The 22,875-nt window shown below is 56.2% G+C and overlaps 1 protein-coding gene across 2 annotated transcripts in view; it reads right to left on the bottom strand.

Annotated features, from left to right (window-relative positions):
- Positions 1–21,835, bottom strand: part of CLIP2 (CAP-Gly domain containing linker protein 2) — an 80,569-nt gene extending 58,734 nt beyond the window's left edge. For both annotated transcript variants that reach the window (XM_081255787.1, XM_081255786.1), the window contains exons 1-2: positions 21,487–21,835; positions 2,529–2,719 (exon numbers count right to left, since the gene is read on the bottom strand). In XM_081255787.1, the coding sequence (XP_081111913.1) occupies positions 2,529–2,652 (124 nt within the window). In that variant the 5' untranslated portion in view covers positions 2,653–2,719; positions 21,487–21,835. The remainder of the gene's footprint in view (positions 1–2,528; positions 2,720–21,486) is intronic.
- Between the last annotated feature and the right edge of the window lie 1,040 nt (positions 21,836–22,875).

The raw sequence follows: 22,875 nt of genomic DNA, 5'->3' as shown, positions 1-22,875 counted from the left end.
CCCATAGAACGCAATCAAATGTGAAGCAGTAGGATGCAAGTCTGGATAATACAACCCATGACTTAACTGCTTGAAACAACAACATGTGAACAGGAAAAAAGACCAGAAGGAATATGACACAGTGGTGGCTGTGATTAGGTGAAATGGAGGGGTAATGGGAGTTCCTTCTTTTATCACTCAAATTTTTCTGTAATGAGATTATGGAGGGATGAAAGAAAAAGAAATTACTCTTTAATGAGTCTTGTGCCTGCAGGCACTTCCCATTTATTAACTCACTTGATTCCCTGAGAGAAATGACATTATCCCATTTGTGGCTCAGAGAGGTTAAGTAATGCTTCCAAGGTCACACAGGAGGGACATTAGAGCTGGATCAGAGCCAGAACTCAGGCCCTCTGGATCAGAGAAGAGACAATGAGGAAAGAGTCCAGAAGGTGCTAGGGGCTCTCTCCAGTGGAGGAGAAGGTCAGGGTCAAGCCTGGCTGGGGCCCTTCTCCAGCCAGTGGGATATACAACTCCCACCCGCTCTAGACCACTAGGCCCACTTGGTGCCTCTGCCCATGCTCTGTCTCCAGGCCCCACATCGTCGTCCTCCTCCACACTTACAATCCCCGCTTCCTTAAGGCTGAGCTCACTCACACTTCCTCCAGGAAGTCTTCCCTGCAGCCCACTCATGGTGGTCAGCCCCTTCACCTCCCCCAGCCCTGGCAGTGAGTGCAAACATCCTCGCCCGGGTGACCACATGCCTCCTCACCAGTCTTCCCAGCCCCGCTCTTAACCCCCGCAACCCGCCCTCTGCCTGGTGGCCTGAGGGATGCCAACAACACCAGACGATCTTTGCTAACATTCTCCAACAGCTTCCAGCACACTTAAAACAAGCCCAGCCCCCTGCCCTCCACCACGTGCCTCTGCCGCCCTCCCCAACCTCATTTCACACTCCTCTTTACCCAGACTGGTCTTCTTTCTCTGTTTTAACAAACAATCCATTCCTGCCTCAGGGTCCTTGTGTTACTTGTTCCCTCACCCGGAACAGCCTTTCCTCCTTGTTTTTTCCCTGCCTACGTTCTTCTCAGGCTCAGAAATGAGGAAAGGAGGATTTGCCACCTTGAAAGGGGCTGTCTGGGCCTCCACACAAGCCTGTACCAGGCAGGGCTGTCCACGGGCCACATGACACATATTCCTCACCTTTCCATGCTAGCTGTCTGGCTTTCCCAGGGACCTGGTTCTGTCAACTGCCCGTGCCTTTGGCTCAAACTTCATTGACCCTACCCAGGGCCCAGATTGCCCAGTCTGGCCTGTGACTGGTTTTGCCTCTCCAAACTTCCATGCCAATCAGATGAGATGGACCCTGTCTTACCCTGCTGGCTGGAGTGTCGTCAAAGCGGGAATTTGTGCCAAAGATGTTCATCACAGCATTATTTACCAAAGTGAAAAATAAGAGGGCCTCCCTGGTGACGCAGTGGTTAAGAATCCACCTGCCAGTGCAGGCGACACGGGTTCGAGCCCTGGTCCGGGAAGATCCCACATCCCGCGGAGCAACTAAGCCCATGCGCCACAACTACTGAGCCGGCGCTCTACAGCCTGCGAGCCACAACTACTGAGCCCGCGTGCCACAACTACCGAAGCCCGCCTGCCTAGAGCCCGAGCTCCGCAACAAGAGAAGCCACCGCAATGAGAAGCCCGTGCACTGCAACAAAGAGTAGCCCCAGCTCGACGCAACCAGAGGAAAGCCCACGTGCAGCTAAGAAGACCCAATGCAGCCAAAAATAAAATAAATAAAATAAATTTATAAAAAAAGAAAAAAGCAGATTTTCAAGTTGTATATGCATGATTGCAAAGATTAAAAAACAAGTGAAAGGATATAAACCAAAATAGTAATAGTTACCTCTAAGGAAGATTATAGGCAATTTTACCCCTACATCAAACTTTCCAAATATTACAGAGTGGACTCTCTTACTTTTTATCACTAGAAAAAGCCAATAGCTAACAGCTGTCCTCAACCCATTTGCCTTCAGAGCTGGTGCATCCAGCCCGAGCAGCTGGCCTGACCCCTGCCCTGCCAGGAACCCTCTGCCCACCAGCAGGAGGACTAGAGGTTACACAAGTAAAGCTCAAAGGGCATAGGTCTGGGTGGTAGACAAGAAAGCTGATGGGAAGATGGGGATCATTTCAGACCCTGGAAGGGGAATGAGTGGGGGCAGGGAGGCTGGCAGAGGCTAGAGTTTGAATCGGGCTGTGTTTTCCAGGCTGAGTGACGTGGGCAAGTTGCCATGCCTCCCTGGGCCTCCATTTCCTCATCCCTAAGGGAAGCCAACAGTGGTATTGCCTCCCAAATTTGGAGGAGCGTGAAAAGGAACAATGCACATAAAGCATGTGTCCCTGCCCGTTAATTTTCAAAGGGATGTGGTCAGACATCAACAAGAACTTCTGGGAACTGCTGGCCTCCAGGCTGGTCAGGGAGCAGCCCAAGTTCCCTTGGCTCTTCCAGAAGAAGCACTACCCACCCCCGCTCCCCCCTTGGCCCTGCGCACCTTCCTTGGAGCCAGTGGCTGTCACAGTGGCAGAGGCCGAGGTTGATCCAGTGGACGTCCGGCCCATGGGGCTTGAGTGCTTCCCCCCGCGGCCGGGGGGCTTCAGGCCGCTGGGCTTCTGCATGGTGGTGCCACTCGGTGGGCAGAGAAGGGTCCGTGCAGGTCACGTGCTCTCCGCCATCGTCACTCACCTGTGGGCAGAGAACAGGAGGGGTCACATCACAACGTCACCAGCTGGCAGAGCACCCCTGGCCCCGTGAGGCAGGGACCACGGTCGTCCCCATTTTCTAGATAGGGAAACTGAGGTATAGAGGAGTGGCCGCAGGCGTGGGCCCGGCATGGCGGTGGCGCTGCCAGGACATGTGTTCCAGTCTGCCAGACTCTGGGTCGGGCACACACTCTCTCTTACATCCGAGACCCAGGAGGTGAAGATCGGGAGCAAGCCGGCTCAGGGGGCTAAGGCACAGGCTCTATTAACCCCAGCAGCCCCCTCAGCGGGACCATGCAGGTCAGCACGGCCACCAAGAGCTGAATGCAGCTCTCACCACAGAGCACTGGCCAGCAGATTCTGACATGCATGGGCAACCCAGTGGGTCACTCTCCAGTGGCCCCCAGACCCTCTAGGACCAGCCAACAGCTCACATCCCTCAATGCAGGCTGGACAAAACAATATCTAATTTAATCAACCAGCCTCACCACACAGGCCATATGCCAGCTTTGGGTTCACCATCCAGCACTCACCCACTCCACCCCAGGTGCGGCGACACACATAACAGAGGAGCTTACACCTGCCTCAACCCCCTGCCAGGATGGACTCGCCATGCCCTCAGCCTGCCCTCCCGCGATGACAGCTCCCTGTTTTCATGACTAAGCAGAGAAGGATGCGATGCATATGGCAAATAGGGCACTAGTGTTTGACAAAGGGGATTCCTGAGAGGGGAAGCCCCCAATCTCCATGGTGATCAGCTCAGGGTACTAGGTGACAGAAAGATGGGACTGGCTGCAGGGGAGTTGGGGGAGAGGCAGAAAGGACAGGCCCACATCCCCTACTCCCCCACTGTCTTGTGTGCACACCCTCTCTCGAACTAGGTATTCATGTAGGGCTCACCATAGGCCAGGCCCTGTCCTGCCCCAGAGCCGCAGGCAGGATGCGTCCTCCACCTAGGGGAGCACACTGTCCAGTGGGGAGAGGGGATGCACAGCACCGCGGACGGACAGAGGATTCTGGGAGAAAGCATCACCCCCTCAGGACCTCGGGAACAGGTGAAATTAGTGCCTTCTGGACATTAAACTCATGCAGTAGGGGATGCCACACCCTTTGCCCGTCCAGCCATATCCTTATCCCACCCATGGTCACAGAATATTATTCCTTTTTAGAGAACGCTTTTCTCCATTCTTGAGCCATATGACTTATATAAGCTGACCCCCCATCCCCACACCGAGAGTGGACACATGACCCAGGCCTGGCCAGAGCCCCATGGTTAGCTGAAGGAAGATCATGTGACCCAAGGAGCATCAGGGCCTGGACTCTGGCTGGAACCTTTAGGAAAAGGTGCTCTTCTTGTTCTGGGGCTGTCTAGGTGTGGGATGAAAGCCAGGAGCTGCAGGATTACTACACAGAAGAGACTGCCAGGGAACAACGCCAACACAGAGAAAGCAGAGCTAAGTCCCAGGATTTGGAGGGCCTGGATCCAGCTGAACCTGAAGCTGGTCACTTGAGCCCTTCACTTACATCAGCCAACAAATCCTGACACACACAGTCATTGTTATGTCTTTTTGCCTAATTCTCTTTGAGGGACACTGTCACTTGCAACCAAAGAAGTTCTGACTAATACAGAAGCCAACCCACAATGCTCACAGCAGGAATATGTGTCCCCAGAAAGGCTCCCAGGCCAGCAGGATGAGCCAACAACACTATTACCGTCCTGGCACAGCCACGGGAAGGATCAGCTCCTCACACAGGGTGGTTAGACATAGAGCAAAGGAAAATGAGCCCCTGCAAGGCACAAAGTAGTGGCACCTACATGCCCAGGTGAGCTGATGGGAGTATGCGCATGCCTGCCAGCCTTGGCCCGCCCCCCAGAGTCCGCCAAATCCAACATTCTAATCCCCGGACCAACTCCCTGACACCCCAGGAATTCTGGAGCCCAGGAGTCACTCACTGTCAGGCTTGGGCCAAGCTACAAATCATATATCTAATAAAGGTCATTTATTCACCAACATATGAAGAACCCTTACGACTTACTAATAAGACCTAATAAAAAAATGAACAAAAGATTTGAATCCCCATTTCACCAATGAAGCTACGTAAACAGCAAAAAGCACATGAAAAGATGACCTACATCATTAGTCACAAGGGCAATGTGGATCAAAACCACAATGCGATACCACTTCACGCAGATTAGGATGGCTAAAATCAGAAAAACTGACAATATCAAGTGCTGACGAGGATGTGGAGCAATCAGGACAGATTGTTGGTGGAAATGAAAAATGGTGTAACCCCATTGGAAACCAGTTTGACAGTTGCTTAGAACGTTAAATATACACCTACCATATGACCCAACCACCCAAGGGAAATAAACGCATATATCCATACAAACATTTGTAAAAAAAAAAAAACAATGTTCATAGTGACCTTATTCACAATAGCTAAAACATGGAAACAACCCAAATGTCCATCAACTGGTGAATATATGAACACAAAGTTCATCTAGACAATAGTACACAGTTGTCCCTTGGTTTCCTTGGGGAATTGGTTCAGGATCCCTGAGGTTACCCAAATCCGAGGATGCTCAAGTCCCTCATATAAAATGGTATAGTGCAGTCAGCCCTCCATATCTGCAAACGCAGAACCCAACTGTTGATATTTGCGACAATATGGATGAACCTCCAAAAACATTATTCTAAGTGAAAGAAACCAGACACAAAAGACTCCATATAGCTTGATTCCACTTATTTGAAATTTCAAAACTATAGACACAGAAAGCAGATCAGCGGTTGCCAGGGGTTGAGAGCAGGGACTGACTTCAAACAGGCAGGAGAGAACTTTCTGGGTGGTAGAAATGTTCTAACACTGGATTGTGGTGATGGCTACACACCTGTATGTTTATACTAAAAGTCATCAAACTGCACACTTAAAATGGATAGATTTAATAATGTGTAAATTAGATCTCAACTTAAAAAAAATTCTATAAAAAATGAAATCCTTGGGCTTCCCTGGTGGCGCAGTGGCTGAGAATCCCCCTGCCAATGCAGGTCACACGGGTTTGAGCCCTGGTCCAGGAAGATCCCACATGCCGCGGAGCAACTAAGCCTATGCGCCACAACTACTGAGCCTGCGCTCTAGAGCCCACGTGCCACAACTACTGAAGCCCGCACACCTACAGCCCGCGCTCCACAGCAAGAGAAGCCACCACAATGAGAAGCCCGTGCACCTCATTGAAGAGTAGCCCCCGCTCGCCGCAACTAGAGAAAGCCTGCGTGCAGCAACGAAGACCCAATGCAGCCAAAAAAAAAAAAAGAAATCCCTGAAGGCTCCTCCTAGTGCGATGGGCTTCAAGGCCCTCCTCACCACCTCCAAGGCCCTCCCTCACCCACTCCACTCCAGCCACACTAGCTCACACTAAGCACACTCCAGCCTCAGGGCCTTTGCACATGCTGTTCCCTCTGCCTGGAATGCTTTTTCTTCAAATATCCAGTGTGTTGCTCATCTCCTCCAAGTATCTGCTCCAATGTCCCCTTCGAAGATTACAACCCCTTTCCAGCCCTCCCCTGCTTTGTTTTTCTCTACTGCATAAGGAAAAGACTTGAGTCTGTTTACTGTGGTATCCTCAGCACTGATGGGATGCCTGGTGTCTATAGGTGCTCAGGAAATCACTTGAATGGATGAATGATGCTGGCTTATGGGGATAAGAGGCCCAGGAGGCCACCCTCACCTCCTCAGGGCCCAGCCCTCAGGACTGAGTGGCTTGTAGTGATCATCCCAGCTGGCCGTCTGACACCACAGCTTTTCACGCAGCTGGTCTAGACTCCTCACTAGCCCATGTGCCCTCTGAGACAGGGACCAGGCATCATAACTGTGTCCGGCATTGGAGGCTCCCCAACCAGCCTTGCTGCCGATGACCCTGCATTTCCTCACCACTCGCCTGACAGTCTCCCACCTCCCAGACTCTGCCTGTGCCTTTTCTCCCACCTGCTTCACTTCACCTATTCCAACCACATAAGGAACACTTAACTCGATGCCTCCTCCTCCAGGAAGTCTCCCAGGACCTTTGACCCAGAGACCTCAGGATCACACACTGAGCCAAGGAGAGAGGATACCGTTCTCCTACCTTCATCATGCCTCCTGGGAGCCCACGGGTAACCCCAGGTGGGGTCACAGTCTCCTCTTTGAGAACCCAGCCCCAGCATGGTGCCTGGCACAGAGCTTGTGATTAGGAAATCCCGTATGAGAGCACACGTGCTACGGCCCAGAGGACAAAGGCCTTCAAGGCCACAAATCCTCAGGGACATTGTTCCCACGGGAGGCTTCTGGAGGCTCTCACAGTCACCCTCCTACCCTCTCAGACCCTGATGACCCAGCAGCATCCAGCGTGAGGAACCTATTGTGTGCCAGGCCTTATGTCCTGATGAGGCGGTGGTCACCTTACAGGAGGAACATCCGATGTGCAAAAGTGCAGGGTCGAGCCCAAAGTCACACATGGCTCAGCAGCTGGGCTGGAACCAGACCCAGGTCTAGCCCTCCGCCTCCCTACACTGCCTGGCCCAGGCCTGGAATAACATTTGTGAGACCCCTGGCCTCTGGGGAGAGCACCCACGTGCCTCACGGACAAAGGAGACCAGAGGAGCTGGCGGGAGAGAGAAGAACCAAGGCTGCATTACTTGGCCCACCCCAGTCCCACCCCTGCCCCTGTGCAGGCCTCCGGTGCTGGGGGAACACAGGGAAGGGGAGATGGAGAGAAGAATGGTGAACAGGAAGAGGGGGAGGAGGCCCCTTTATGACTCAGCCCTGCTTGTGGGACAGAGGAAGAGAGGGGTTTCTTGGAAAAAGCCGGGACGTGGGGATAAGTTGGCCTCTGGCCACACTGCAGCTGATGTGGGAGGCCTGGGAGGAAGTAGATTTCAGTCTCATGGAGTCCAAACCCCAGACCCACCAGGAGTGGCTGAGGGACCCTGGTTCAGCACGAGCCTCGGAGTCATCACCTGTAAAATGGGGGGGAAAGCACTGCTGCTGTGTGGGGAGCACGGATGAGCGAATCCGTGAGACAGCCCCACGAATGTCCCTCTGTGCCCGGCACGCAGGCTGTGTGGAAAGGGCAGCATCACTACGATCTGGTCTCCATTACATTCTCCAAAGGCCCGGGATGCACACCCCGCCTCCCCTAGGGAGCCGGGGCCCCGACGAGGCGGGTGTGGGAGAGGCGAGCAAGAGCGGGTGGCGTTCAGACCAACAGGCCCCCTTTGTGCCGCCCTCAATTACCATTTACCAAAGACAAACCCGGGCTGCATTTCAGGGTTTCCATTTCAGCTGCCCTGGGGGTGGCGGGCTGTAGCTTCAGGGGCGGGGGATGAGGCCCAGGAACTTTCCACCAATCAGCGGCCCAGGGTGCGGCCCGACAGAAGGGGGAAAGATGCCAACTAGGACAGTGGAAAGCCCATGTCCTTGTGCCAGCGTCGCCCAGAGGGCATGGGAGGCGGGCACCAGGAAGCCGGCTCCCAGGACCAGACCTCAGCTCAGAGACCTCGGCCAAGAGCCACACCCTGGGCTCTCTTGCTGCCCAGCAGACGCAGCTCTCGGGGGGGGGCTCCTCCTCCCCACCCCAGGGGTCCCAGCAGTCGGGGTGCCCATGCTCCCCCCACCTCCTGAGCCTGTGACCCATGTGCCGGGCTACATGGCAGCCAGAGATGGACTTAGTGTGGCCCCTGCCCACTCACTGCAAAAGCCCAAAGGCTCCAGACCACAGCAGCGCCACGGAGCGAAGAGGGTGGTGGGAGGCGTGCTGTAACTGGGAGCACGGGGTGGGGGGCTGGGTCCAAGCTGGGGAAACTGTGGGGCACAGACTCCGCTCTGCCAGGTCAGCCAAACAGCTAAGGATTTAGATTGCCTAAAATGTGCAGCGGGTGGGTATCCAGGGACTGAAAGGGACACCTGGCGGGGGGAGGGGTCTCCCAATCATGCCCAGGCATCAGGCTGAGGGGATGAGGAGCCACGGAGGGCATCAGGCAAAGGATCGGAAAGATCGGATGAGCATTTCGGCAAAACCTCGGGGAGCTAATGAGGATGACGGGGGTGCTGTGACAGGGCCTCCACCTGAGCTGAGACAGAGGCAGGGGCTGGAGGGGGCAGAGCGGGGACAGATGCCAAGCAGGTGACAAGCACTGGTGGAGGACGGCAGGTGGGAGGAGGCGCGGGGGAGGCAGGGCTGAGGACGGCAGAAGGCAGGAGAACCTCTCAACACCTGGACGGACCTGGGAGCAGGAAGGGGCCAGGGTGGGGAGCTCATCTGGGGACAGGCTGGGTGTGAAGTGACTGAGGCCTGGGGCACCCACATGGTGTGTAGTATATGGGGCTGGAGGCAGAGAAGAAAGGGACCAGAGGGCACCGACCTGACGGCACCCTGATGACAGCCGGGCCAGCTTGGATGTCGTTAGGCTGGAGAGCAGCTGGGCCTCCCCAGTCATCAGGGAAATGCAAATCCACGCTGCAAGGAGATCCCCTTTCCCACCCAATCAGATGGGCGAAAAGTCAAAAAGCCAGGTGATACCAAGTTGCTAGAAAGGCCTCGGGGAAAGGGCAGGTGGGCCAAGGGCTGGGCGAAGGGCGGGCACAGCCTGGGGGAACAGTGCAGGTGCAGTGGAGACTCGGCCGGGCACCTTGGCCGAGGGTCCTGGAGGCGCCTACGTGGCGCTTATCCACAGCATCCCACGCAACAGCCAAGAAATGCCGTTTGGGGGATGGGAACGGGGCCGGGGCTGGGCAACTGGGGCTTCATTTCTATCTGTAAGATTTGCTTCTTCCTCCTCCTCCTCTTCTTTTTCTTGTAGGCCATGCCAAATGGCAATGTGGGATCCTAGCTCCCCAACCAGGGGAGGGATCAAACCTGCCCCTCCTGCACTGGAAGCGCGGAGTCTTGACCGCTGGACCGCCAGGGAAGTCCCAAGATTTGCTCAAGTCCTGCAGGCTGTACATGGGAGTTCACTGTGCCCTGTCTATTCTTTCTGAGTGCCTCAAAATTTAAGTAAAAAAAATTTAAAGACAGACACCAGGGGACGGGGAGAGGAAACAGTTCCTCCCCTCCCCATGCACACCCACCAAGAGGAATGGGGGGGCAGGCCCCAAACAGACTGAACCCCATGGGTGCTGACCACCAGGCTCCCAAAGGCAGGCCCCTATGTGGGCGTGGCGCGGGCCCCCCCAGCTGCCCCACGGGGCATCCCAACACTCCCACCGGCACCAGAAACCCAGTGCTACCCCAACCCCCACATCCAGCAGGGGCCCCAAGGGCGAGTGTGACCAACGTCCCCATGAGCCTCAGCCCAGGCGGCACCCACTGCTTGTCCCATCCTGATTGGAAAAGAGGCCCATTTTGTTCGCGTGCGACTGAGGTTCAGGGAATTTCACCCAGTGGTGAAGCGAGAATCCCCACGTGCAAGCAGAGAGCAGAGCTGGGACAGCCCCCGCTGCGAGTCCTGCCGGCTCACACCAGCTGCCCCTCAGGCCTGGGAGAGCGGAGGAGATGGCGCCTGTCTGCCCGCGTCCCAGCCCCCCACCCACCCCTGCTCTCCCCAGGTCAGTGAGGCCGCGGGGCGGGCTGTGTGAGCCCAACATTCACACAGGGGCCGGCCAGCAGCGGGAGATGGGACGGGAGACCCCAGGAAGAATGGGGTGGTGGTGGGCCCGGCTTGGGGCCCCGAGTCGCCCTGGGAGTACCCAGGGGCCTGGCGGCCATCCAGAACCAGCGTGGGGAAGGGACCCAGCCAAGCTTCACAGCAGGGCTGGGGCAGGAACCCAGGCCACACCAGCTGATATGGCTTCAAGGACGGGGAGAGAGGATGACGCTGGGAAGACGGCAGCGCATGCGTGCCAGCAGCTCGGACATGGGGTGCAGGAGCACCCACGGGGCTGAGCGGGGAAGGACAGACCAATCTAAGAGCACCGGTCGACTCCCCTACTTCCCTGGCACCTGCCGGGGGGAGACAAGCAGGGGCTGAGGCCGGAAGGCTGGCATCCAGTCCCACACACTCACCATCCTACCATCCTCATGGCCTCTGAGCTCAGGGCTGTGGTTCTTACTTTGTAAAGTCAGTTGGTATCTTCTGTGTCCTGCCCACCCCTGGGGTGACTGCAGAGCCCTGGGAAGGGCCATCCTGTCAGTCCTACCTGAGCTGGACACACTGGGGTGTGGCCATCCTCCCCTCGAGCTTGGAGTTCAGATCCTGTCTCCCGGCAAAGGGGATCAGGGCTGGGAATCGGTTAGGACTCCGTGCTCTCACTGCCGAGGGCCAGGGTTCGATCCCTGGTCGGGGAACTAAAATCCCATAAGCCATGTGGGGCAGCCAAAAAAAAAAAAAAAGAAAAAAAGGATCAGGGCTGTGTCAGGTCTAGGGAGGGGAAGGAACTTCAATATACTTCCCTGTCTTACACACATGCATGCACGCAAACAGTTGGCATGCTCAGAACCAGGGCACAACCATGGCCCCAGAACCCACTCCTGGCTGTGTGGCCACCCACGGCCCCAGCAACTGGACATCTGTAGCCCTCCTGCTACTGGCCCAGGACACTGGGCAGGCATCACCCTGGCTCTGCTGGATGGGGTCCCTCATCAGGCCCAAAAAGAAGGGCTGGGGAACAACGCACCTCAAGTTGCCCCCAGACCCACCTTTATTCCCATTTCACAGAATGGGAAAACTGAGGCCCAGGGCACAGGAGTGAAGCAAACAGGACAGTGAGAGTCAGCTGCCCAAATGAAGAAAACCTGTGCTGGCCAAGAAGGTCCTTGAGACCAGACAGAGTCAGAGGCCCAAGGAGGGGAGGGGCCTGCTGAGGTCACCCAGCGATCAGGGGAACAGGAAGGAACGGGCTCTGGTATCCTGCCTTCCAGGCCAGGATGCTGACCCAGTCATCTTTCACTACTGCCTCCTTCACTTCTGGTTTCCATGGCAGCCCTATCCAACACATCCAGGCCAGGGCAGCTGCAGGAAAGTCACCCCCATCTCCTGGGTTCTCCTCCCCAACCCAGCCTGTCGGGGTGGAATTTGCACACGCAACTAAAAATTACCCCTGAGCAAAGGAGAGTCTTTACAATAAGTGGTGCTGGATCAAATGGACAGCCACATGGGAAAAAAATCATGCTCCCTTCTGTGGCTGGCAGAGTAACGGCCCCATCCCCAGTACTCGTGAACGTGTCAGTTTACGTGGCAAAAGGGAATTAAGGTTGCAGAGAGAACAGTTGCTAATCAGCTGACCAGACAGAAGATTATTCTGAATTATCCAGGCAGACTCAATGTAATCACAAGGGTCCTTATATGTGGAAGGGGGGAGGCAGGAGAGAGAGAAGCAAAGAGATGGCAGCCTGCAAAGGACCCGGTCTAACATTCCTGGCTTTGAGGATGGAGGCAGGGGCCAACAGCCAAAGGATGCGGGAGGCCTCTAGAAGCTGGAAAAGGCTTCTAGAAACAGATTTTTCCTTAGAGCCTCTAGAAGGAACACAGCCCTGCTGACATCCTGCTTTTAGCCTGGTGAGATCCATTTCAGACTTCTGACCTCCAGAAGTGTAAGATAATACATTTATGTTGTTTTAAACCACTAAGTCTGTGGTCATTTGTTACAGTAGCCACAGGAAACTAATACATGTACTTCACATCGTACACAACAATCAACTCCAGATGGACAGCAGATCTAAATGTGAAAGGTAAAACAATACAGTTTTTAGAAGTAGACATGAAAGAAGATCTGCCTTAACACTGGAGCAGGCAAAGATTTCAACCCAGGAAGTGTTGAAAATAAGGGAAAAGATGGATAAACTGGACAATATTTAGAGCTTCCGTGCATCAAATGATACCAATGGGGGTGGGTGGGGAGGGAGAGAGAGAAAGAATTGGTAATTCCTGTATTGTACAAAGGATTCCTATTCAGAATATGGAAATAACTCCAAAAATCGAGTTAGAAAAATCAGCAAAAGACTTGAACAGGCACTTCACCAAAAAAAAAAAAAAGGGGGGGGGGTCGGTAATCAAAAGACCAATAAACAGGTGAAAAGATGTTCACCTTCATTAGCCACCATGACAACACTACATCCACCGGAATGTATAAAATGAAACACGGACCACAACAAGTGTTGGTGAGGATGTGGAATATCCAGAACGCTCATGCACTGCTAGTAGGAGTGGAAGTTGGTGTAAGCAATGTGGAAAACAGCCTGGCATTACACACTAAAGCTGAGCATGACCCAGCTATCCCACTCCTAGCTATGCCACCACAGAAAAGTGCACATACATGCACCAAAAGATATGGACTATTCCTAATACTCCCGAACTGAAAATAAGCCAAATTATCCCTCCATCAGAATGAGTAAATAACTGGTGGTTTATTCACACAATGGAATAAAGCACAGCAATGAGAATGTACAAACTATCAGTACAACCACATGCAACAATATGTATGAACCTTGTGACTCTTGAGTGAAAGAAGGCAGATGTAAAAGTGCTTAGAGTGTGACTGTGTGCTTCCATTTAAAAAGAAGTTCAGGGGCTTCCCTGGTGGTGCAGTGGTTGAGAGTCCGCCTGCCGATGCAGGGGACACCGGTTCGTGCCCCGGTCTGGGAAGATCCCACATGCCGCAGAGCGGCTGGGCCCGTGAGCCATGGCCGCTGAGCCTGCATGTCCGGAGCCTGTGCTCCGCAACGGGAGAGGCCACAACAGTGAGAGGCCCGCGTACCGCAAAAAAAAAAAAAAAAAGAAGTTCAGGGCTTCCCTGGTGGTGCAGTGGTTGAGAGTCCGCCTGTCAATGCAGGGGACACGGGTTCGTGCCCCGGTCCGGGAAGATCCCACAGGCTGCAGAGCGGCTGGGCCCGTGAGCCACGGCCCTTGAGCCTGCGCGTCCGGAGCCTGTGCTCTGCAACGGGAGAGGCCGCAGCAGTGAGAGGCCCGCGTACCGCAAAAAAAAAAAGAAAAAAAAAGAAGTTCAAAGGCAGGCAAAATTTATTAATGGTGCTAGAAATCAGGGAAGGGGGTCACACTTGGGTGGCCTGGAGAAGGGATGAACCAGGCAGGGGGCCATGGTTACCAACAGGGCCAGCCAGGGCTGCTGGTGGAGGGGAAAGAAGGGCGGAGGAGGGGCAGAACTTGGTGGTCCCAGGGGTGAGGTCAGTCACTAAACCTCTCAAAGTCAGTGTTTTCTTTTATTGCTTCCAGAAAGGCACTCCCCACCTCAAAGCTCCCCAGCCACCAAATTCTGGGCGAGTGCCACCGCCACCCCATGCACATTCTGTCACATCTCCAGGCCTTTGCACATGCTGTTCCCTCTGCTAGAATACCCTTCCTCTCATTCGCTGGCATAATCCCTAGCCTCTCTCACTGGGAGCAGCTTTAAAGGGCAGGTTCTTTGCACATCTTGTTGGTTTCAGGACTCGCGGTACCTAGGACAGCGCCCAGCACATAGAGAAGCTCAAAAGATGTCTAAGGAATACATGAATGAATGAAATACACTCCTCTGCCTCCATCATCCTTCCCATGTTGACTTAGAGGCCCACAATAGCTTGTCACACCCCATGGCCACACTCACCGCTTGGAGCTATCTTTGGAAAGGACAGAGAGGATTAACTCACATTCTTCTGAATCCCAGCACTGAGCAAACCCGGCACAGAGCCAGTGCTCACCAGTAGATCCAACAAGCAAAGAATCGGGTAGTGAGCTCCCTGTCTCTGGAGGGAATCAAGTAGAGACTGAGGCCTGCTCTCAGAGTGGGTTCCTGCTGCCCTGAGAGGCTCTCATGAGCTTGCACAGCTATCATTACTGTCAGTAACATTAACCAGAACCTGCTGAGCCCTGCCCCACGCCCCCAAGGCTGCTGCGCCTGACTCTGAACCTGTGCAGTGTGCTGGGTGTGGCGGTTCAGAGGGGATGAGGCTCTATCCCCTGACAAGCTGTTTCAGCCCAAGGAATTCCCAGACCAGTAACATTTGTTCTGCTGCAGGCATGTCAGAGCCCTTTACAGATATTAACCTGTTCAGTCTTCACAGCAGCCCTGTGAAGAAGATACTGTTGGGAGCTCTACAAACAGGGAAACTGAGGCCCAGAGCCGGCAAGTCGCTTGCCCGGGATGACACAACTGAGCAGCTGCAGGTGGGATTCGAACTCAGACCCTCTGGCCACGGAGTTCACTTTTTTTTTAATTAATTTACTAATTTATTTTTATTTTTGGCCACGCTGGGTCTTCATTGCTGGGCATGGGCATTCTCTAGTTGCGGCGAGTGGGGGCTACTCTTGGTTGCGGTGTGCGGGCTTCTCATTGCGGTGGCTTCCCTTGTTGTAGAGCACGGGCTCTAGGCACACGGGCTTCAGTAGCTGTGGTGCGCGGGCTCTAGAGCGCAGGCTCAGTAGTGTGGCGCATGGGCTTAGTTGCTCTGCAGCATGTGGGATCTTCCCTGACCAGGGCTCGAACCCGTGTCCCCTGCATTGGCAGGTGGATTCTTAACCACTGTGCCACCAGGGAAGCCCTGGAGTTCACGTTCTTAACCACTGCTCTTTACTTCCACAGAACTGGGACCAACGCTCCTCCAGGCACAGGGTTGCAGGAACAGGGGCACAGATTTAAGCAAGAGGTCATGAGGGTGCCCCACGGCCCTGGGTACCAAGGCCATGGTCCGCAGCACCTCTGCCAGCTGGCCTGGCCCCCACCCGCCTCTGGCCTGTTTCCTGGGACCCCTCCCACCCAGCACCCTGATTCCAGCTTCCCTGAACTTCTCACTGCTCCTGAAGACACCCCAGCCCATAGCCTGTTCTGCTGGAATGCCTTCACCCCTCTTCTGCCCCTTAGCCAAGTCCTGGAGCCAAGTGGGTGTGTCCAGAGCTCTCTGCACACCCCTGTATGGTAGTCCCTGAGGCTTCCTAGCAGGATGGGGATTCTCCAGCAGGGACCAGTCTGGCTCCTGGCTCACGAGGTCTCACCCACCCCTGGAGCCCATTAGGCTCTCAAGGAGGGGGCTGGCTGTGAGCCTCAGCCCCAGCTCTTGGCTCCCACAGCTGCTGGTAAGGACCCTCCAGGAGGAGGATTAGAAAGATCAGAAGGTGGCTGCCTTCCTCCAACCCCCCACCCCCGCATTCTAGATGCTGGTTCACGGGGACCCTACCCCAGAACGAGGACCACCCTGTCCAGCCCTTCCCTGGGGCTGCTGCCCCTCGCTCAGGCTTTCACGTTATATATAGCGGCGGCTTACACGAGACAACGTGACAATGCGAAGACACTCCAAGCTCCTTATCCCCCTCGATCCAGCTGCTAGAGAGCTCAGAGTCAAATTACCGCCGATAGAAGGTGCCGAAGCTCCTCCAGCTTCATCTGATGTTTGCTACCCAGGGTTTCTCCTTGCTCTGATTTTCTCACATCTTTTTCATCTCGTTATACTGCATTTATCTTTGTAAATCACCTCGAGTCCTTTCTGGAATCCGACAAAGAACACACGAGACCCTTTCAGATGCCTTCCCTCCTCTGCTCTGAGTTCCCAGTGCCCAGCTGAATGGGAAAGAAGCTGAATGTGAGCTGACTGAGCGAACTTACAAGCAGATGAAGTTAAGCAGGGAACAGTCTACAGCAGAAAAGGGAACGGCAGGAGCGGAATCAGGATACAAGGTAGCAAAAAAGAAAAAAAAAAAAATCGGAAAACACCAAATGTCATTCCCTCCTTCATCGCAGGGTCCGACAACCAGATGCCCGACTTCACAGTGGACTTGGAAGAATGGTGGGCTCCACGCTGAACCCCACCCCCGCCGCCGGACACTCGACACCCTGCCACCCAAACTTCTTCACTTTTCTCTCCCCGTGCCCATATGGAAGGCACTCCCTACCTACCCAAGTCCACCCACCCTTCGGGACGCAGCCCAGTCCTTTTCCCCCAGACAGTCTCCTCAGCCTTCCCACACACCCCGTGCCCTGCCCGAGCAACCCTCGCTGGGACTTGAACCACTCCCGGGGCAATGACCCCACTGGGCAGGGAGGCTCTTCTGCTCTGGCCTTAAAATGTTGCTCAAAGATGCTGATGTCGTTTACACTTTCAGGAAGGGGGCTGATGTCTTCCTAATTCAGCAAAAGCTTCTCAAAGGCAGGGCCCAAAACTAAGGTGTACCGTGTTCCCCCCACACTGAGGGGCTGGCTTCCGCCCAGCCATCACCCTCGACGCTGCAGGTTGGAGGGCAGGACTGGGGCACCCCGGGGAGGAGATGGGTGCAAGCAGGAGCGGATCAGCCCTGGACACCACAGCGTCACCTCCTTAGGGAGGAGAGATTAGAAAACCAGGCCCTCGTTGTGAGCCTCAAATTCCCCCCTCTCAGGGTGAAAAGGCCAAAAAGGCACAGATGGAAGTGAATGAGGAGTGGGCGTCTGTCTCTCTGGGCTGCAGCTGGAGTCAAAGGTAGGTTCCAGGGATGGAGCCAGAGCTGCTCCGGGAAGACGGAAGCCAGTAAGTGCACGAGGCCCCAAATTTATGCCTTGTTAATAAAAACCACCTGATATGCTCTACTTTCTATTCAGAGGGATAATGTTTCATTATCATTTTGAAGCGTGTCCTCTGAAAACTTGAGTTCTGTGTTACTGTTTCTGTGCGCCTGGCAGCACAGCCCAGAGGAAGGAGTGGTGGGACGGGGGGGTCCCCTGCCAGCAATCGCCACCCCCCACACACCAGTTCCCAGGCGCTGAAGGGAGAGCACATCCTCTGCCCCTGAGCCCAGGGCGGGGCGGGGGGGGCGGGAGGCCTGCAGTGGGCTGCCAGGGACAGCGAGGCCACCACTCACCCATTCTCCCCAGCACACACCCCACGTCATAACTGCAGCTGACACTGTACCAGCTGTGCCCAGCACTGTCTCCCGCTCCCAGCCCCAGAGACCACGTGGCCTGCCCCGACCAGCGGAGGGGATGGGGTGGGCGCCCTCACCCAGGTTGGGCCCATCCGGCTCTCAGGCACCCAGAGACTGAGGGGAGTGCCCCGGGTGGTCCTGGGGCCTCAAGCTGAAGCCACCATTCAGGGCGGCCATGCCAGCAATCCAGAGAGAGCAGCCTACAGGGAGAGGAGAAGAGACAGGCGCTGGGAGAGGATGAGAAAATGAAACCACAGTCCAGAGAGAGGAAAGTCGGAGGAGGGGCTGCCTGCCAGCTTCCCGGGTCCTGGGGGAGCCAGGCTGAGCCAGGCCGCCTGCAACTGCTTCCTGCAAAGTTCCTTTCCTCTCAACTCCCCTTTCGCTTAACCTAATTGGAGGTGGTTCCTGTTCCCTGCGACAAAATAATCTTAAGACATGTGTCAGGGCCCTCCCCCCTCTTCCAGCTCAGGGCCAGGCCTACCCATCAAGCCAGGGTCATTGGTCAGTTTATAAAAGGTGAGGCCTGTCTGGGTAGAGCCTTACTGGGAAGGCAGGGCACAGCCATCTGGGGGTGGGCCCTGAGGGCCAGATAGTGTCTGGATTTTGTACTTGAGCCAATGGGATGGAGGTGTTTGAGGAAGGCACCGCCAAAACCTTGCTTTCAGAAAATGAACCAGGTAGGTAGGTGGGTGTGGTGGGGGAAGGAAGCAGGTCTCCCAAGCACACAGTTGGTGTTTAACAAATGTGTGGAGGGCAAACAGGGAAATCTCTCCACATCTTGATTTCCTCATCCGTAAAATGGAGGCAATGGTATCAAGATATCCACAAACTAATACAGGCACTCAGAGCTTCAAACAGTTCCTGGCAGAGTAAGCATTCAATATGCATTGGGTTTGTCTTTTTAACCTATACGAAGGCTGACATTTTCCCCAAGGACCACCAGGCAGGTGCTTTGGTCTGAATGTGTCCCCCTCAACCCCACTTCATAGGTTGAAATCCTACCCCCCCAGGGAGACAGTATTAGGAGGTGGGGCCTTTGGGGGGTGATTAGGTCATGAGGGTGCATCCCTCATGAATGGGATTAGTGCCCTTGTAAAAGAGACCCCCAGAGAGCTCCCGAGCCCCTTCCACCACGTGAGGATACAAAAATAAATGCAACTCGGAAGAGGGTCCTCACTCAACCATGCTGGCATGCTGATCTCAGACTCCCAGCCTCCAGAGCTGTGAGAAATAAATGTGTTGTTGATAAGCCACCCAGTCCTAGTATTTTGTTAGGACAGCTCAGACTAAGATAGCAGGGGGGCCTCCCTGGTGGCGCAGTGGTTGAGAGTCTGCCTGCCGATGCAGGGGATACGGGTTCGTGCCCCGGTCTGGGAGGATCCCATATGCCGCGGAGCGGCTGGGCCCGTGAGCCATGGCCGCTGAGCCTGCGCGTCCGGAGCCTGTGCTCCGCAACGGGAGAGGCCACAGCAGTGAGAGGCCCGCATACCACAAAAAAAAAAAAAAAAAAAAAAAGATAGCAGGGAACCAGGAGGGGTGAAGAACGCAGCTTCTCTCCTCTGGGTGTTGAAGCAGAGGTAGGGTAGGTGGCATCAAGAGGGCAGGATCAATCTTTAGGGTGGCAAGGCCAGGGAGGAAAGGTCAAGAGAAAACTGTCCCCTACATCGTGGACCAGAGCAGAAGGAGCAAGGATGGCCAGGGCTGTGGGGATGGTGGCCTTCCCATCACCAAGGGAGGCTGGACCAGAGCAGAGAGAACAGCCCAGGGAAGAGGCTGCATTGAAGCAGAGAACAGCAGGGCCTTGGGCAGGGCTAAAGGCAGGACTACCTGACAGTGGACAAACAGCTGGGGAGGGGATGGGCCATTCGTGGGTATGGATGGAGGCTGGAGGGCCACCTAGTACAGTGGCGACAACTAACACCGGGCATTCTCTCCATCACAGTACACACTTTGCACACATCCATCCATTCAATTCTCTCAACAACCCTAAAAGGTAGATACCTTAAGTATCCTCATTTTATAGATGGGGAAATTGAGGCAGAGAGAGTTATAGTGACTTGTCTGAGGTCACACAGCTAGTAAGTGGCAGGGCTGGGCTTTGAACCCAGGCTGTCAGGCTCCAGCATCCAAACTCTTAATCGCCAGAGTGGACAGCAGATGCTGAAAAGGGATTAGTGCCTCTGTGGGTGGCACCCCTTGGGATTTCAGGCTCTGGATACAAATTCCAGGCACCTCCTTCCCAGCCTGCTGGCTGCACCTGCGGGCTTACGGGTACACAGTCCTGTGTGCTGAGGCTCCCCCCAGGTCTCCTCCGCCAGACTCTTCTGCCTTTGAAACTCAACGTCCCATCCCCCTCCACCTGTCCCAGAGCCTGTATCCCAACACCCCTCCCAGGCCAGGCACTGCAGATGCCAATGCATCCGGGGATGATGGAGAAGGGCGTCTAAGGAGCCCCACCTGGGAAAGTAGGAGGGACAGAACAATCCCTTCCCTCAACAGAACCTCCCTTGCCTTAAACCTCATGCCCCAGTCACCCAAATCCTTTGCTGCTCCTCTCAGCCACCAGCCACCAGGCCTCCTGCCTCCTTTTCTGACTGACTTCTATCCCCTGCCAATGCTCTTTCCCCTCCCTCAAGCCTCCCTGGCATCCTGACAGCAAACTTCTACAGTGAGCTCTATCAAGCTCCCTGCTCCACCCCATCCTCCAGGTGTCCCTCCTCTGTGCTCCCAGCTCCCCCATCACTGCACTCATCAAAGGCTGCTGGGCTGTGCTCCGTGGGAGCAGTGAGGGTACCTGTCAGCCCCTGGCAGTGCGGGGCCAGGTGACAGAAGCTGGATGAATGAAGGGCTCATTGTTTACATTACAACTGGTTGGAAGTCTTGCCCCACGTGGTACTCCCTGCACCCTCCCCCTCCTCTGCCCACAACCCTAAGCCAGCACCACCCCCACTAGCCTCCCTGGGCATCTTACAGGGGGGAGGGCAGCCCCCCCATATTGGACTCCCACTTCTCACCCAGAAGGGAGAGGCGGCATCTCAGAGGTTGGGGGATTCGCAGCTGGGTGTGTGACTCCCCACAAGGTGCCCCCTCCTATCCTGGGTGGGGCTGGGACTTGCATGGCAGTGCCCAGTGGGCACCCGCCCCGCCCAGGTCCTGCCTGAAGGACCCAAACGGGCGGGCCCTGGAGGCCCAGCGGAGCATCCTCCGCGCGGCCACGGCCCCTCCCTGTGGGGAGGGCAGAAAATGTGCTGCCTCACCAGCCATGAGCGCCAGCATGGGGGGGGGCCACCCTTGCGGAAAGCCGCCCCACCCCAGTCTCCCCCTAACCCCCTCCGCCATGCACTTCAACCAAGTTGTGCAAAGGGCATTGGCCAGGCGACCCCGGCCGGCGGAGCTGGGGCTCCGTGTCCTCCCAGATCCTGGGGCTGCGTAGCCGCGCCCACCAGGCTCACCCCACCACCACCCTCACCCCACCCCCCTCCGCCGGGCCTGTGAGCCCAGAGCCCCGCGGCGCGTCCAGCCGCCCAGCGCTGCCCTTGGGAGGAGGAACGGGCGGCTCCCCAGTATATGTGCCGAAGCCCTGTTGGGGGCACCGAGGGTGCCGGTGATGCCTTCACCGAGAGGACCCGCAGCCCGGGAAGGGTCCGCCAACACCAGCAGCGCCCCCTCCTCGCCTGCAGGCGACGGGGAAGTTGGGGGTGCACCCAGGACCAGCTCCCGCTCACACCCACCCGCCAGCCCCCGACCCTTGGACCTCCCCCACACCCCGAAAATGCCTGCGGGCCGGCCGCCCCGCTTCGGACCAGGCCGGGGCTACCGCGGCCTCCCGCATCCCTCGGTCCTTTGTTGCCCATCGAGCCCCCTCCCTCGGGGTCCCTCCGGTTGCTCCTACCTTCGCTCTTCCAGCATCAGGCTGAGCGGCGGGTGGCCGGGCACCCGGCCCCCTCCTCTCCCGGCCCGGGCGCCGCGGGGACAGAGGATGCTGCGGCCCCTCCCCGCGCGCCTCTGCCCACCGGCTGCAGCCCCTCCTGGCGCCCGGGGCTCTGCGTTCGCGCTCCGGGCCCGGGCCTCGCGCCGCGTGTGCGGCCGGCCGAGCAGCGGCGGGAAGGCGGGAGGCGCTGACCCTGGCAGCCCCGGCCGCCGCTAACCCTGGCAGCCCCGGCCGCTGCCTGCGCTCCCGGTGGCCGAGCGGAGCGGAGCTGAGCGGGAGCGGAGCGAGCGGCCGGGCTCCAGGAGGGAACAAAAGGGGCCGGCGCTAGGGCGGGCGCGGGAGGGCGGGGCCTGGCGCGGCGGGGGTCAGGCGCGCGCTCGCGCGGCCTCGCGTTTCTCAGGCTGCGGCGCCGCGCCGCAAGGGGGCGGGCGGGCGGAAAACGGAGTGGAACCTTGTCCACCGCTTCCAGCGACAGTCAAACGTGGGGCGTCCGAGGCGCGGCAGCCCCCACCTCAGCTCTGGGCACCTATTGGTGCTTCAGTCGTGTTTGGCGGAAGAGCATCCTTCAGCCTTGCTCTGCTCACAAGGATGTCCCAGTGCACTGCGAGAGATGGAAGCTCGGGAAGCTGCGGAGAAGGTTGGGGAGGTTCCTGGAGCTTCCGGGAAGGCTTCACAGGGGAGGTGACTTTTGAACTGGACCGGAAGGGATGAGGAGGAGACAGGGTAGCTGACGTGCGAACTCCAGGTCTTACTGAGCTGTCTTGAGGCCAAAACGGGTGGGGACAAATGGCACGGATGTCTTGGTGATTTTCTCCCAACACTAGTTTGGAAAAAGTGGTACTCAAGATACAGATTGAACCCTGCACCATCCTCCCCCGGCAGCAGCTGACTCCTACAATATCAGAGGATTGGGATAGCTACCCGCCTACCCCACATCCCCTACCCTCCACCCCCTCCCAGGGAGGTCAAGGGCAGAGGCTAAGTGGCCGTCCAGGGATGAGAAGTAACTGAATCCCAACACCCAAGGTACCTGGCTGTGGTTGGCCTCTGTGCCTTTGTTCTCCCTTTTCCCCTTGATGAGGTAACCTCAGTTCCTTTGCCCTTGCTGGTTCCTCGCCACTTTCTCGGTTAGACAAATCATATTTCCCCTTCAAAGCCCATCTCAAATTCACCTCCATCTCCCTTGCATATGGGAATGTGGGTGTGTCGGGGGAGGTGTGGTCTGTACAGTGAGACTGGGAAGGGCAGGCACCAGGCCCAGTCTTATTTATATGCCCTGTGAATAAGTGCACTGCCTGGCCAAGGGTCGACATTCAATGACACTTGCTGAATGGATGAATTTGCTAAGTT

Source organism: Mesoplodon bidens (assembly GCF_964165515.1).
Source record: "Mesoplodon bidens genome assembly, chromosome: 15".
NCBI classification, from domain to species: Eukaryota; Metazoa; Chordata; class Mammalia; order Artiodactyla; family Ziphiidae; genus Mesoplodon; species Mesoplodon bidens.
The sequence above is the reverse complement of the archived record's forward strand: the minus strand, read 5'-3'. Positions and strand labels throughout refer to the sequence as shown.